At 37.5% G+C, this 16,820-nt stretch overlaps 1 protein-coding gene and 1 pseudogene across 1 annotated transcript; both read left to right on the top strand.

Annotated features, from left to right (window-relative positions):
* The first annotated feature begins 890 nt into the window (after positions 1–890).
* LOC107960193 (L-type lectin-domain containing receptor kinase IX.1) lies at positions 891–6,880 on the top strand. Its single transcript, XM_016896477.2, has 2 exons — positions 891–2,181; positions 6,187–6,880. Exons 1-2 carry the CDS (start codon positions 911–913, stop codon positions 6,878–6,880), a joined length of 1,965 nt encoding a protein of 654 aa, XP_016751966.2. The 5' UTR covers positions 891–910.
* Positions 6,881–14,552: 7,672 nt separating this feature from the next.
* On the top strand, positions 14,553–16,544 carry LOC107960182 (L-type lectin-domain containing receptor kinase IX.1-like; annotated as a pseudogene).
* The last annotated feature ends 276 nt before the right edge of the window (positions 16,545–16,820 follow it).

The following is a 16,820-nucleotide window of genomic DNA, read 5'->3' as shown; positions in this document are numbered from 1 at the left end:
TAATTTATTACATTTTGGGTCCTAAACCATTAACCATCGTTAATGGTGTAATTATAAGCTAACATGACATGGTATATCATCATTTGAGATGAAAATTATAGGTTAAATTGCAAATAATCTCTATATTTTTTCTTTTTAGCAATTTAATATTTTTATTTTCCTTTAACTTTGCTTTTATTTTTTTTATTTATTTTTCTTCTCTTCTTCTTCACTGTTTTTTCCTCTCTTCTCCCTTTTTTTAATGGCTATCATTATTTTAAAGAAAGGGAGTTTAAGAAAGAAAGAAAAAGCAATAAAAGAAGAAGAGACTGAAATTTTAATTAAGAAAAAGTAACATTTGTAAGTGAATTAATTCTTTAATGGTATTTCTTAACCTTGGATCATTTTAAATGTAACATACAAAAAATTAAAAAAAGAAAACACTTATGCATAACATAAAAACAAAATGATCAAATTTTATATAACATAAATGACTAATTAGCCAACTAATTATGATATATAAATGTCTCTATCCATTACGAAGATCATATCAAGCCCCAAAAATATCTAGGGAAATTCTTTTTCCTAAGTTTATTTTCAGTTTTTCCAAGGGAAATTGTTTTTTAAAAGAATGTAAACATAAAAAAGAGAAATGCACGAATTCTTCCTTTATATATATATATATATTCTTTTTTTCTTCTTCCGAAAAGACTATATCAATTTTCCAAAAATTTGTCTTTTCTGACTTTTCATGTAAGACTTTTTTGTCGGTCTCCAATATTGATTTTGACTGTCTTTTTGTTGAGAAATAAGGTTATAATAATCATCATTTTCTGAAAGAAATGAATTTGCAAGCATCTTAAGACGCAGCTGACAGATTCTTTCCTACCATACTAAAGCTTCAACTCTGCTACATTCTTCACCAATTGACATGGTCACCAGGTTCTGCAACTCAGTAGTTATTCTTCTATGCTTCGTTTCCTTTCTCTCTGTTCTTCCCTGTACTGTTTCTGTCAGCTTCCAACTCTCCCGGTTTGACCCAACTATGATCACCATTGTCTATCAGGGTGATGCAAAGCCCGATGTTGGAACCATCGAGTTTAACCTTGTCAATTATATTAACCGAGTTGGATGGGCTGCATATGCCGATGAGGTTTTGCTTTGGGATTCTGAAACAGGTAAGATTTCCGATTTCAACACTCGGTTTTCCTTTGAAATCAACACCCAAGGTATTCCACTTTATGGTCATGGGTTATGTTTCTTTCTGGCTCCTGTTGGATCTCTAATCCCACCAAACTCAGCTGGTGGCTTTTTGGGATTGTTTAACACCACAACCAGTGATTCACCAAGCAACCAAATTGTCTCCATAGAGTTCGATTCCTTCCATAATCCTGAATGGGATCCACATGGAATTGATGGTCATGTGGGGATCAACAACAACTCTGTTGCTTCAGCTGTTTACACCCAATGGAATGCTAGCTCTCATAGTGAAGATACTGCCAACGTGTTAGTTACTTACAATTCTACCACTAAGGATTTGAGTGTGTCATGGAGCTATTTAACCACTAACAGTCCACGAGAGAATTCAAGTCTTTCCATGCGGATTGATCTAATGAAGGTCCTACCAGAGAGGGTCATGGTTGGTTTTTCTGTTGCAACAGGTATGTATGTTGAGAGACATATACTTAAATCATGGGAATTCCATTCAAATTTGGAAGAACCAGCTACTAATGGAAAGAATACAAGAACGGTCAAAATACTAGTAGCCTCTGCAGTTCCTGTTAGTGTTTTGATAGCTGGGTCAGTTATATCATTTATCATGTGGTTTCTGCGGAAGAAAAGGCAAACAAAAATTGGTGAAACAAAAAATTTAGCTTCCATTAATGATGGTGAACTTGAAAGAGGAGCTGGACCTAGAAGATTTTCCTTTAAAGACCTTGAATCTGCTACCAACAACTTCTTTGAAGGGAGAAAGTTAGGTGAAGGAGGGTTCGGAGCAGTTTATAGGGGTTACCTTATCGATCTGGACATTGAAATCGCCGTTAAGAGGATTTCAAGAGGGTCTAAACAAGGTAAAAAGGAATATGCAACTGAAGTGAAGGTCATTAGCCAGTCAAGACATCGGAATCTAGTGCAACTTATTGGTTGGTGTCATGATAAGCGTGAGTTGTTACTTGTCTATGAGTTCATGCCTAATGGTAGCCTTGTGTTGGTGCAAAGAGACAACAACAGACTATTTTCAATCTTGCTTGTATAGCAAGCCTCGAGCCTTGCTGAAGAAACAAACTCAGAAGCAAGAACAGAAACACATGCGAATGAAAAACAAAAGAAATTGAGAGAGAGAGTATTTTGAATGAAAAGAGCTGATATTTTCATTAACAAATCCAGAAGGCATAATGCCATTACATATAATAGATAACAACAACAAAATGAACAAGTCTTTACCTAATGACATACCTAACACCACTAAATTTACATTGGAAATTGTTAATCAGCTTGCTTAAGTTTCTTTGCTGATTTTTTCAGTCAATCAATCAACAAAAAACATCATAAGGTTTACCAACTTAGTTCAACATGAACTAGATTACAAAATAATAATTAAAAATACAATCAAAACATAACAAGTAGTTAGGCAACTTTAAGCTCCAGTTTCTGCACTTCATAGCTCGACTGCTTGCTGCCACTTCTCCTTGCATGGCCACCTTTGCATGTCTTGCATGGGAACTAAATTCAACACTCCTCCTTAGTTTCCATGCTAGTGACACCTAATTGCCTTCTTAATTTAACAAATTTAGACACATTGAGTGCCTTTGTAAAGATATCAGCAATTTGCTCTTCTGAATTGCAATGAACCAGCTCGATTTCATGAGCTTGCTCCATCTCCCTTATGACATGTAGCTTGATGTTGAAGTGCTTTGCTCTACCATGAAAGATAGGATTCTTTGCAATTGCAACAGCAGATTTGTTGTCACAGTAAATCTCTGTTGCCTTTCCTTGATTTTGATTTAAATCAGCTAGGATTTTTCTAAGCCATATGGCTTGATTTACAGCAGATGCAGCAGCAACATATTCAGCTTCTGCTGTTGACTGTGCTAACAGACTTTGCTTTTTAGAACTTCAGCAAAACATGCCTGAGCCAAGACTAAAGGCATATCCAGATGTGCTTCTCATGTCATCACAAGATCCAGCCCAGTCACTATCAACATAGCCTATCAGCTTCATGTTTTTAGCCCTTTTGAACAATACACCATGATCAATGGTGCCTTTGATGTATCTAAGCACTCTTTTAGCTGCTTGAAAGTGCTGATCATTGCAGCAATTCATGTATCTGGATAGCACACTAACAGCAAACATGATATCGGGTCTTGTTGCAGTCAAATACAACAGACTACCAATGAGACTTTTGTACATAGTCTTGCAAATTGGTTCACCACTCCCTTGCCTCGAAAGCTTCACTCCAACAGCCATTGGTGTGCTTGTTGGCTTGCAGTTCTTCATAGAGAACTTATCCAGGATCTTCATAGTAAAAGAACTCTGACTAAGAAAGATTCCCTTTGCTGTTTGCTTCACTTCCATTCCAAGGAAGTAGTTCATTCTGCCTAAATCAGACATTTCAAACATTTCCATCATTTTTCTTTTGAAATCTTCCAGCATTCTTCTATCTCCTCCAGTCACCAATAAATCATCAACATAGAGTGACAGGATAAGCTGAGTTTCAGCTTGGTTCTTCTTCACATACAGTGTTGGTTCACTGAGACTTCTCTCGAATTCCAAACTGAGCAAGTAAGAATCAATTCGAGCATACCAGGCTCGAGGAGCCTGTTTCAGGCCATACAAAGCCTTTTTCAGTTTGTACACCTTGTGTTCTTTGCCAGTGACCACAAATCCTTGAGGCTGTTCGATGTAGATCTCTTCTTCCAGGAAACCATTGAGAAATGCAGACTTAACATCAAGCTGATGAATGGTCCACTGATGTTGAGCAGCCAAGGCAACTATCATTCTAACTGTGTCAAGCCTGGCTACTGGTACAAATGTCTCCAGATAGTCCAGACCATACCTTTGGCTAAAACCTTTGACAACAAGCCTGGCTTTTAGCTTGTTCAGACTGCCATCTGCATCTGTTTTGCTCGATAGACCCATTTTACTCCAGTGGTCTTCTTTCCAGTAGGTTTATCAACTAGCTCCCATGTCTGGTTCTTCTCAATCATGTTGATTTCATCGACCATAGCTAGTTTCCAGCCTTCATCTGCCTCAGCCTCTTCAAAACTGCTAGGTTCTGCTACTGCAACCTGTGCCCTTTCATAAATATCATCTAGGGGCCTTGTGCCTCTCACAGGCACATCATCAACATCCATTTCAGGTCCTAGCTGCTCAAGTTCAGCTTGATTAGGCACCAGGTCTTCTGAAGCAGCTTCTGGTTCATTCTTTTCCCAATTTCAGCAAGCCTTCTCATCGAAGATGACATCTCTGCTCACTTGAACTATGTTTGTCAAAGGATCCAGCACCTTGTAGCCCTTCTTAACTGAGCTATAGCCTACTAGAACACCTGGTTGAGCCCTTTCAGAGAGCTTGTCTCTCTTAGCTGCTGGTATTTGTGCATAACACAGGCAACCAAACACCTTCAGATGTGCCAAGGAAGGCTTGAAACCGGACCAAGCCTCGAAAGGTGTTTTGGATGCAAGAGCTTTGGTAGGAAGCCTATTTTGAAGGTAGACAGCAGTGTTTACTGCCTCAGCCCACATGGTCTTGGGCAGTTTCTTCTCAAACAGCAGGCACCTGGCCATATCCATCAAGCTTCTGTTCTTTCTTTCTGATACCCCATTTTACTGAGGTGTGTAGACATTTGTAAGCTGGTGTTTGATGCCAGCATCATTGCAAATGGCTTGAAACTGAGCTGAAGTGTACTCAGTGCCATTGTCTGACCTTATCGATTTCAGCTTGCAACCTGTTTCTGTCTCTACAGCAGTTTTAAACTTCACAAACACTTGAGCTACCTCAGACTTGTGTTTTAAGAAGAAAATCCAGCAAAACCTTGTAAAATCATCAATAAAGAGGATGAAATACCTATTTTTCCTGAGTGATTCAGTCCTCATCGGGCCACATACATCAGAGTGCACCAGCTGCAGTTTTTCAGTAGCTCTCCAAGCTGAATTTGTAGGAAATGGCAGTCTTGCCTGTTTCCCCATCTGGCAAACTTCACACACATCATCATGCTCCACTGAGCTAGTAAAGTTCTCTGCCAAGCCTTCTTTGGCCATTCGAGCCAATGATCTGAAGTTGGCATGCCCAAGCCTTTGATGCCAAAGCTTGGAATCATCAACAGAGGCTGTATATGCAGACTTTGAGTCATTTGGCCAGTGTACCTCAAAGCATTTGTCAGTCATTGTGACTGTCATAAGGCTTGATCCACTTGGATCAGCAATGTGGCACTGTTTGTTCTTGAACACAACAAAATAGCCTTTCTCGAGCAATTGAGCTATGCTGAGAAGGTTTCTATCGATTTCTGGCACTAACAGCACATTTGGAATGATCTTGTTGCCTGTGGGGGTACATATCAGCACCTCTCCTCTTCCTTCAGCCCTTATGAACTGACCATTTCCAACCTTGACCTTGGTTTTGCAACTTCTATCCAAGGTTTTAAATAAGAAGGCATCTGGTGACATGTGGTTAGTGCAACCACTGTCCAATAACCAGTCTTTTGAGCATTTCTTCTCAGCAGCTAAGCAAGAAACAGCAAAGACCTACTCTTCTTGATCACTACTATCCTCAGCTACTCGAGCTTCAACCTTTGGTGTTTGAAATTGACTCTGCCTTGACTTGGTTCTATTTTTGCAAACCCTTTCAACATGGCCTTTCTTCTTGCAGCGTTGGCATACTGCATCTGGCCTGAACCAGCATCTGTCTTCTGGATGACCTGGCCTCTTGCAATGTCTGCAGGGCTGGTCATTGCTCCTTGCAGTATCAGGCTTAGGCCTGCTTTTCCAAGGCTTTTTACCTCTTGGAGCATTGATGCTCGAGGCTTCTCTGGCCTTGGCATTGAATGCACCTTCCTTGCATAAATAATAATAATTAAAAATACAATCAAAACATAACAAGTAGTTAGGCAACTTTAAGCTCCAGTTTCTGCACTTCATAGCTTGACTGCTTGCTGCCACTTCTCCTTGCATGGCCATCTTTGCATGTCTTGCATGGGAACTAAATTCAACACCTTGATTCCCATCTATTCGGCAGAAGAATTCCACTTACTTGGCGTGTAAGGTACAGAATATCTCTTGGATTGGCATCTGCAATTTTTTATCTTCATGAAGAGTGCGAGCAGTGTGTCGTGCACCGAGACATCAAATCCAACAATGTGATGCTAGACTCTAGTTTCAATGCCAAACTAGGTGATTTTGGACTGGTAAGGCTTATGAGCCATGAGCTTGGTCCAAAAACAACGGGGTTGGCAGGAACTATAGGCTACTTGGCTCCGGAGTATATAAGCACAGGAAGAGCAAGCAAAGAGTCGGATGTATATAGCTTCGGAGTGGTTTTATTAGAAATTGCTACCGGACGAAAGTCAGCCGGCCCAAGAGAAGCAACCGAAACAGGATTGGTAGAGCAGGTTTGGGATCTTTATGGGGAAGGAAAGCTTCTTTCGGTCGTGGATGAGAAATTGAATCAAGATTTTGATGTAAAACAAGCGGAGTGTGTGATGATTGCTGGACTGTGGTGTGCTCACCCTGACAACCGGTCGAGGCCCTCCATTAGGCAAGCAATTCAAGTTCTGAATTTTGAGATAGCGCCTCCAGATCTTCCTAAAAACATGCCTCTTCCTGTGTTTCATGCTCTTCCTGTCTCTTTCATTTCTAAACAACTTGGAATAAACAACTCAAGCACTACTGATGGTTGTGAAATATGATTTTCCTTTCTCTTTTTCGCTAAGTTACATCAGATATTGCCTGGTTTCTTCCTCGCAATGAGTAGGGGCTTACTTTTGATTATGTGCCTAAGCAATTTACTTGTATATATCCATTGTCAATGTAAGCAACTTTTTTGCACAAATCTTTAATATTAAAGCTAGAGACAAATAGAGATTTACTTTTAACTAATCCAAATAAACCCTTAAATAAAGATTTGATACTTGAATTTGTTTATTTCTCCCAAATTGATACTTAAAGGGTTTTTTTTAGTACTTTTTTGTAATACCATTAACTCCAGTACAGGTGGCATCATAAGGTTGTGACACCGTTAACATATATGATTGTATCAAAAAATATGTCTTTATCGTTTATGCAAAAAACAAAATCATTTCTCAGAATAATCTTAATAAAAATTACTTTCAGCTGTGCGTTAAATTTAATGGAATGCTAAGATTCAAGCCACAAACTTGTTGGATGCATGATTAGTAATGACCAGGAAAGATTTCTCGTTTAGAGTTACCTTCATAAAATTATGCATGCTTGGTATCGTCTTGTTATCAGAGGATCCAATAATCTTAAACCTAAAACTAGTATATCGAATAGCAAGACAGCCTTGTGTAAAGCAACTATTGCTTTTGGAATATAATACACAATATTTCACTTGCAGTTTGTAAAATTGTGTTTGATTTTAATAAAAAGAAAATGCAGCATGTTGAATTGTCTGCTAGAAGAGATGTATTGAAGATCTTCAATGAAGTCATTGATGCTACAGGTAAAAAATAGACTTTTGGTTCTTTAAAGTATATTGTACTTTCTCATTTGTTTTCTTTTGAGGTAATGATGTAAATTAAGGCTAATGAGCAATCAGATATGACTGACAATGGTTAAGTAAATACTAAGAAGAAAAAACAAAGTATTGTTGTCAATCTCTTGTTTTCTAAGTCAACTATTTTAGTTTTATTTTTTTGGATTTTCATGGTTGAACTGAACTTAGGAGAAAATGGCTCTATCCGATAGTTTCATAAGCTAGAACTCAACTGCAGATAGAAGCGTGATGGAAAAGCAATAACCATAGTTTAATATTGTTTCTGATAGTATTTATATATATTAATGTTCTATGTCTTGAAAAGTTTGTTTAATCAATCAATTAGTAGCTTGTCAAAACAATGTTATAATTACCTTATAAAACCTTTTTCATTTTTATTTTTTAAAAAAAGTTTACATAAATTTCTAAAATGTTATTATTATTATTATTATTATTATCTATAATACATATTAAATTTACCAAATGACAAATTAATTGTATTCAATTCAAATATTTAATTACTTAAAAACTTATTAATTATTCCCAATTGCACGTCTTTTAAAGAGGAAAAACAAATTTAAAGTGTCAATTGTATAAAATTTTATACAATGAATTTTAAAAAATTAATTGAATCATTATTTAATGAAAATATACATTATAAATTTTAAGATAGTAAACAAAACTATCATTAACTTTTATTATCTAAATTTGTTAAATTGTATTTTTAATAATTAATATTGATATTAATATTTAAATCAATTCAACTTTAAAAATTAAAGCGTTATGTTATTTTGTTTTGGTATAATAATTTTTTCGGTTTCCCAACTTTACAAAAAAATCACTTTAATCTTCATTTAATTTTTCGCAGTTTTTAGCTCTTGAACTTGTATTACTTGTCAAATAATCCCAAAATGGATGAAAATTTTAATGTTTTTTAACTTTACTGACGTGGCATACAGGTGGATTGCCATCAACAATTAAATAAATTTTTAAAAATTAAAAACATTAATTTTTTAAAATAGTTTTTATTTTTAAAATTTTAAAAAATTAATTAATTATTGACATGATATCCACGTGGCAATCTAATGTGTATACCACGTCATGAAAATTATCAAACTTTAACTTTTCAATCCATTTGAGGTGATTAACAAACAATATAGGGACTAAAATAACTTTTTCAAAAAGTTGGAGGATTATACTTTTTGATTTTTATTTTATCAAGCACTAAATATTCCAAAAATTTGTAACAATTTTTTAAGAAATAAATATAATATATTTTAATTAACTCATGAAAAAAAAAGCTAGTAAAAACTATTTCCAGAAATAAGTTTTTGGTAAATATATGATACTGTTTGGTTACGAACCTTTTTCTAAAATTTGGTTAGATCATTGACTGAGCTGCTATCCAATCCTGTTACCTAGCGGAAAGCAAATTAAGTTTTTAATTATTTAAATCTATTGAAAGTGCATTGTAAGTTCCATGGCAGCCACTAACTCAGCAACTGCAACTTGTTTTTAACGTATTCTCCAAGGTTATAGACTTATAGTTACATTTCCACGAAATTTATCAAGAGTAAGAAAATATATATTAGCATATGTATTATTGTAGGAGCAATTTCGTCTTTATTAGAATATACCCCATACCTTGCCTATACTTTTCCCATACCTATCCATACCTTGGAAAGGTCAAAGTTATGGGCACCAAATATTTATTTAGTGTTGGGCATGGGATAATAGCAATTTTTGGTCCCTAAGTGAATAGAGACTTTGCAAGGTGGCCCTTGAACCTCAACTATAAATAGGCCAACCATTGCTCATTCTCATCATCCCACATTTGCCATTCTCTACTTAAGGCATTGTTCTCTCTCCCTATTTGTAAAATTTCACTTGTATTTTGGAGTGAAATATATTTGGTAGTGCCTGAGGACGTAAGCAAGATTTGCTGAACCTCGTTAAAATTCTGGTGTTCTTTATTATTTATTGTTCATATTTTGTGAGTGTGATTGTGATTGTAGTGATTTATTGTGCTATTAAATTACGATAGAGGGATATTCTGGCTAGGAAAGACTTTGTACTTAAGTGATCCTCGTGATTCACCTCTCTTTCCTGGGAATTGAACTTAGTGTGATTTTTTAGTACAATAATTTTACTCTTTCACACGCTTCCGCACAACAATTGGTATCAGAGCCAGATTCGTACTTGGGGAATACGACCGTTTACGGTACTATTCACGTATACGGTACTGTTCACGTATACAGTAGTTGGGATTGAGGAGAAAAATGGCAACAACATCGTCATCAGCAAGGACTACTGTGACAAATGCAAAATTTGAAGTAGAGAAATTTGACGGTACCAATAATTTTGGTATGTGGCAATGTGAGATCTTGGATGTCTTATGTCAGCAAGAGCTAGATATAGCCCTTGAAGAAAAACCTGACAAGATGGATGACAAGGAGTGGACCAAGATCAATAGACATGCGTGTGGTACAATCTGCCTATGTTTGGCCAAAGAGCAGAAGTACTCTGTCATGAGGGAGACATTAGCGAAGAAGTTATGGGACACACTGGAAGAAAAGTTTCTAACGAAAAGTATTGAGAATAAGCTTTATATGAAAAAGAAACTTTATCGATTCACGTATGCACCCGGTATGTCGATGAATGACCATGTAAACTCATTCAATAAAATTTTAGTAGACTTGCTAAATTTGGATGAGAAATTTGAAGATGAAGACAAGGAATTATTGTTGTTGAATTCCCTTCCTGATGAATATGATCATCTTACCACCACATTGCTTCATGGGAAGGACACGATCACATTTGATGCAGTCTGTAGTGCGTTGTATAGATCTGAAACTCGAAAGAAAGATAAAAGAGATCACAGAGATACAATTGCAGAAGTCTTAACAGTAAGAGGTCGTTCACACAGCAGCAAATCTGGTAGAAGGGGAAAGTCCAAAGGGAGACCCGCCAAAGATGAATGTGCCTTTTGCCAGGAAAAGGGGCATTGGAAAAAAAATTGTCCTAAGCTACAAAAGGGCAATGCTATTTCTAATGCATGTGTAGCGGAGCATTATGAGGAGTCAGACTTTAGCTTGGTTGGCATAGCAATGGCATGTCAAACGGATGAGTGGATTTTGGATTCAGGATGTACTTACCATATGTGTCCTAATAAGGACTGGTTTTCTAGTCTTAAAGAGCTAGAAGGTGGAATTGTTCTTATGGGCAATGATAGTGCTTGTAAGACAATGAGAGTAGGTACAGTCCAATTGAAGAATCACGACGGCTCAATCCAAGTCTTGACAGATGTTCGCTACGTACCTAGCTTGAAGAAAAAACTCATCTCATTAGGGGCCCTAGAATCTAAAGGGCTTACAATCACTTTGAGAGATGGATTACTAAAGGTAGTAGCTGGGCAATTGACGGTGATGAAAGGCACAAGAAGAAATAACTTGTACTTTTTAAATGGAAGTACAGTTATTGGATCAACATCAACAGTTTCTACAAAAGATGTAGATTCAGAGGCTACCAGATTATGGCATATGCTATTGGGACATGCTGGTGAAAAACCTTGGCAGACATTGGCGAAGAAAGGCTTGTTGAAAGGTGAAAATTCTTGCAAAATGGAATTCTGTGAACATTGTGTTCTGGGCAAGCAAAAGAGGGTAAAATTTGGTCCAGCAATTCACAATACGAAAGGAATTCTGGACTACGTTCACAGTGATGTGTGGGGACCTACCAAAGTGGCTTCTTTGGGAGGTATGCACTATTTTGTTACTTTTGTTGATGATTATTCAAAAAAAGTATGGGTGTATCTAATGAAAAGAAAAAGTGAAGTTTTGGATGCATTTCTGAAATGGAAGAAGATGGTGGAGACTCAGACTGGTCGAAAGGTCAAACGACTTCGATCAGATAATGGTACTGAGTACAAAAACGATCCATTTCTACAAGTATGCCAAGATGAGGGCATTGTGCTACACTTCACTGTTCGGGATACACCACAGCAGAATGGGGTGGCAGAACGCATGAATCAAACTATACTGGAGAAAGTTTGATGTATGTTGTCCAATGCTGGATTGGGCAAGGAATTTTGGGCTGAGGCAGTTATATATGCGTGCCATCTAATTAACCGTTTGCCATCAGTTGCAATAAATGAAAAAACTCCTATGGAGATGTGGACTGGTAAATCTGCTATTGATTATGATTCTTTACATGTATTTGGTTCCACTGCATATTATCATGTAAAAGAATCTAAGTTAGACCCAAGAGCAAAGAAAGCATTATTCTTGGGTATAACTGATGGAGTAAAAGGATACCGTCTCTGGTGTCCTGATAAAAGGAAGATTGTTTTCAGTAGAGATGTGACTTTTAATGAATCAACCATGTTGAAGTACAAGGATTCACAAAAGGATGACAAAACCAGTAGTACTTTGCAGCAGGTGGAGCTTGAAAAGGTTAACGATGATCTAGCTAATATTGAAGGGACAAATGATGAAGAGGTTCCTACCCAAGAACCTCTACAGCAACAAGATTCAATTGCATATAGGAGGCCAAGAAGAGAGATTCGTAAGCCTGCTCGCTTTGATGATATAGTGGCCTATGCACTTCCAATTGCAGATGATGATGTTCCTTCTACTTACACAGAAGCAATAAGTAACCCTGATGGTGTAAAGTAGAAGCAAGCAATGAATGAAGAAATCCTTCATTCTTTGCATATACCCATTTGCATCCAATTGCCTTCTTTCCCTTGGGCAGTGTCACCAACTCCGAGGTCAAAAGAAGGCAATTGGATGCAAATGGGTATATGCAAAGAAAGAAGGATTTCCTGGTAAAAATAAAATTCGATACAAGGCTAGATTGGTAGCAAAGGGTTACGCTCAGAAAGAAGGAATAGACTACAATGAAGTGTTTTCTCCAGTTGTGAAGCATTCGTCTATTCGGATTTTGCTAGCCTTAGTTGCGCAATATGATCTTGAACTAGTTCAGCTTGCTGTGAAGATCGAGTTTTTACACGGTGATTTGGAAGAGGAAATTTATATGACTCAGCCAGATGGATTCAAGGTTGCTGGAAAAGAAAATTGGGTTTGCAAACTGACAAAGTCGCTTTATGGATTGAAGCAATCTCCGAGGCAGTGGTACAAGCGATTTGATCAGTTCATGAAAGGGCAGAGGTACACAAGAAGAAAATTTGATCATTGTGTGTATTTTCAGAAGCTACAAGATGGAACTTTCATATACTTGCTCTTATATGTTGATGATATGCTAATAGCATCTAAGAGCAGAGTTGAGATTGAAAGATTGAAGACTCAACTCATTCTCGAGTTTGAGATGAAAGATCTAGGAGAAGCTAAAAAGATTCTCGGCATGGAAATATAGAGAGATAGAGCTCATGATAGAGTTAGCTTGTCTCAGAAGCAGTATTTGAAGAAGGCACTACAGCAGTTTGGCATGAACGAGCAGACAAAACCTGTAAGTACCCCGTTGATTTCTCATTTCAAGCTTTCTGCACAACTATCTCCTTCGAAGAATACGGAACAAGAATACATGTTGCAAGTTTCATATTCTAATGCAGTGGGTAGCTTGATGTATGCAATGGTGTGTACAAGACCCGACATTTCACAGGCAGTTAGTATAGTGAGCAGGTATATGCATAATCCTGGAAAAGGACATTGGCAAGCTGTGAAATAGATTCTACGGTATATTCAGAAGACCGTAGATTTTGGATTACTGTTCAAGCAAGATAATACACTTGGTAAAGGTGTTATTGGGTACGTTGATTCTGACTATGCCGGTGATTTGGACAAGCGAAGATCAACCACCGGTTATATGTTTACACTTGCTGGAGGACCAATAAGTTGGAAGTCTACGTTACAGTCTACAGTTACGTTGTCAACCACAGAAGCCGAGTACATGGCTGTAACAGAGGCTGTAAAGGAGGCTATTTGGTTACAAGGTATGGCTAAAACCTTGGGGTTGGTTCAGGAGCATATTAACGTGTATTGTGATAGTCAAAGTGCTATTCATTTAGCAAAGAATCAAGTCTATCATGCACGTACAAAGCATATCGATGTACGATTCCATTTTGTGCGAGAAATTATTGAAAAGGGGAAAATTTGTCTTCAGAAGATCAAGACTACAGATAATCCCGCAGATATGATGACCAAGGTGGTAACAGCAACCAAGTTCGAACATTGTTTGAACTTGATCAATATCCAGCAAGTTTAACAGTTGAAGAAGGCACTATCAAGTATTGTTGTCAAAGGCAGAAAGAATTGTGTGAAGATAAGATTATCCTAATCAAATCTTCAAGGTGGAGATTATTAGAATATACCCCATACCTTGCCCATACCTTTCCCATACCTACTCATACCTTGGAAAGGTCAAAGTTATGGGCACCAAATATTTATTTAGTGTTAGGCATGGGATAATAGCAATTTTTGGTCCCTAAGTGAATAGGGACTTTGCAAGGTGGCCCTTGAACCTCAACTATAAATAGGCCAACCATTGCTCATTCTCATCATCCCACATTTGTCATTCTCTACTTAAGGCATTGTTCTCTCTCCCTATTTGTAAAGTTTCACTTGTATTTTGGAGTGAAATATATTTGGAAGTGCCCGAGGACGTAAGCAAGATTTGCTGAACCTCGTTAAAATTCTGGTGTTCTTTACTATTTATTGTTCATATTTTGTGAGTGTGATTGTAGTGATTTATTGTGCTATTAAATTACGATAGAGGGATATTCTGGCTAGGAAAGACTTTGTACTTAAGTGATCCTCGTGATCCACCTCTCTTTCCTGGGAATTAAACTTAGTGTGATTTTTTAGTACAATAATTTTACTCTTTCACACGCTTCCGCTCAACAGTCTTCAATGTCTCAGCTTCATCTGTCCCTTGCCATGGCTGCTGGTTTCTACCTTTTCATTTCTCTGCCCTTAATTTTGTCCTGCTTATTTTTTACTTTCCCATCGGTCTATTCAGTAAACTTTGAAATATCTCGGTTTGAACACGGTGACGACTTGATTCTCTATCAGGGTGAAGCAAGGCCTACTAATGGAATCATTGATTTTAACACTTTGGACAATTTGTACCGTGTTGGATGGGCTACATATGCCAACAGGTCCCCATGTGGGACCCTAAAACAGGGAAACTTTTCGACTTCAGCACCCGTTTTGCCTTCAGCATCGACACACAAGACGCTTCTGACTATGGTCATGGCTTTGTCTTCTTCCTTGCACCTGCTGGTTCTCAACTCCCATTAAACTTAGTTGCTGGACGTCTAGGACTTTTTAACACCTCACAGTGGGTTTCTAGGTTGGGCCAAGTAGTCATGGTTAAGTTCGACACTTACAAAAATGGTTGGGATCCTGCTCATCTCGATAACCATGTGGGGATCGCCAACAACTCAATCATGTCAGTCGTATACACCAGATAGAATGCAAGCATTCATAATAGAGATACAACGGATGTGTTGATTACCTACAATGCCACTACTAGGAATTTGAGTGCCTCTTGGAGCTACCGCACCACCCATAATCCTCAAGAATTTTCTAGTCTCAGTTATCTAATTGATCTTAAGATGGCTCTACCTGAGTGGGTCATGATTGGGTTCTCAGTTGCTACAGGTGTTAGTACAGAGCAACATATTCTTCAATGGTGGGAGTTCAATTCCACTTTAGAAAGAGACATGGAAAATGGTGGAAATATATCGACAAATGTCAAAATAGTTTTAGGTCTTGTAGTTCCTGTTGCTGTTCTTATTATCGCTGGGATCGTTTTAGCAATCATTTTATGGCAATGAAAGAAGACAAGAAAAATGAGAAAACCAGAAGCAGTAGAAAACTTAACATCAATCAATGATGCCCTTGAGAAAGGAACCGGACCTAGAAGGTTCATATGTTGACCTTGTCACCTCTACCAACAATTTCTCAGAAAAAAGAAAGTTAGGGGAATGAGGGTTTGGTGCAGTTTATAGGGGTTACCTACCTGATTTAGATGTGGTGGTTGCTGTAAAAAGGATTTCAAGAGGGTCCAAGCAAGGGAAAAAGGAATATATAACTGAAGTGAAGATCATCAGCCAGTTAAGACACCGAAATCTCGTGCAACTTATTGGCTGGTGCCATGATGAAGGTGAGTTCTTACTCGTCTATGAGTTTATGCCCAATGGTAGCCTTGATTTCCACCTCTTTGGTAACAAAGCTCCACTTTCATGGGTTGTTAGGTATAGGATATCCCTTGGATTAGCGTCTGCGATTCTCTATCTTCATGAAGAGTGGGAGCAGTATGTAGTGCATCGAGACATCAAATCCAACAATATAATGCTTGATTCTAGTTTCAATGTTAAACTGGGTGACTTCGGGTTGGCAAGGCTTATGGACCATGAACTAGGTCCCAAGACAACTAATTTGGCTGGGACTTTAGGCTACTTGGCCTCGGAATATGTAAACATAGGTCGAGCAAGTAAAGAATCAGATCTATATATAGTTTCGGAGTGGTGTTGCTCGAAATTGCAACCGGAAGAAAATCTGTTCATCGTATACAAGATTTTGAAATGGGATTAGTAGTGTGGGTTTGGGATCTTTATGGGCAAGTGAAGCTACTTTCGGCTGTTGATGAGAAGTTGAACAATAATGTTGATGAAAAACAAGTGGATCGTTTGATGATTGTTGGATTGTAGTGCGCTCACCCTGATAATAGCTCCAGACCCTCAATCAAGCAAGGAACTCAAGCTCTTAATTTTGAGATAGAGAAGCCAAATATTCCTACAAAGATGCCTATTGCTACGTATGTTGAACCCTACAAAATCAGTCAGTACTTCAGACAAACCTATATTAACTAATACGAGTTTGGAAGTGGGTCGCTAATCTCCTTTTGCTTTCTTAGATTGTACCATATATGTAATTCTTGTTATAAAATTTCAATGAATCCACTCATGTAGCCATGACGATAACATATCTACAAAATTTTCTTTCTTATTTGTTATTTTGGGAGAAATACTGATTTGCTTCCTTTTTCTGTATTATCATGTCGGTCTTTAACTAACGTGGCACATGTTAGAATTTTGTAAACATAATAAACCATGTAAATTGATTCTTGGTGAGATTTTCTTGATTTCTTTTTATCGTCTTTATACTTGTAAT

Source organism: Gossypium hirsutum, chromosome A11, assembly GCF_007990345.1.
Source record: "Gossypium hirsutum isolate 1008001.06 chromosome A11, Gossypium_hirsutum_v2.1, whole genome shotgun sequence".
Classification (NCBI taxonomy): Eukaryota; Viridiplantae; Streptophyta; class Magnoliopsida; order Malvales; family Malvaceae; genus Gossypium; species Gossypium hirsutum.
The sequence above is the reverse complement of the archived record's forward strand: the minus strand, read 5'-3'. Positions and strand labels throughout refer to the sequence as shown.

Coding starts and splice junctions, on each gene's coding strand:
- LOC107960193 (XM_016896477.2), top strand. CDS start 911: ATGGTCACCAGGTTCTGCAACTCAGTAGTTATTCTTCTATGCTTCGTT. Junction 2,182..6,186: donor GAGTTCATGCCTAATGGTAG/CCTTGTGTTGGT, acceptor CTAAATTCAACA/CCTTGATTCCCATCTATTCG.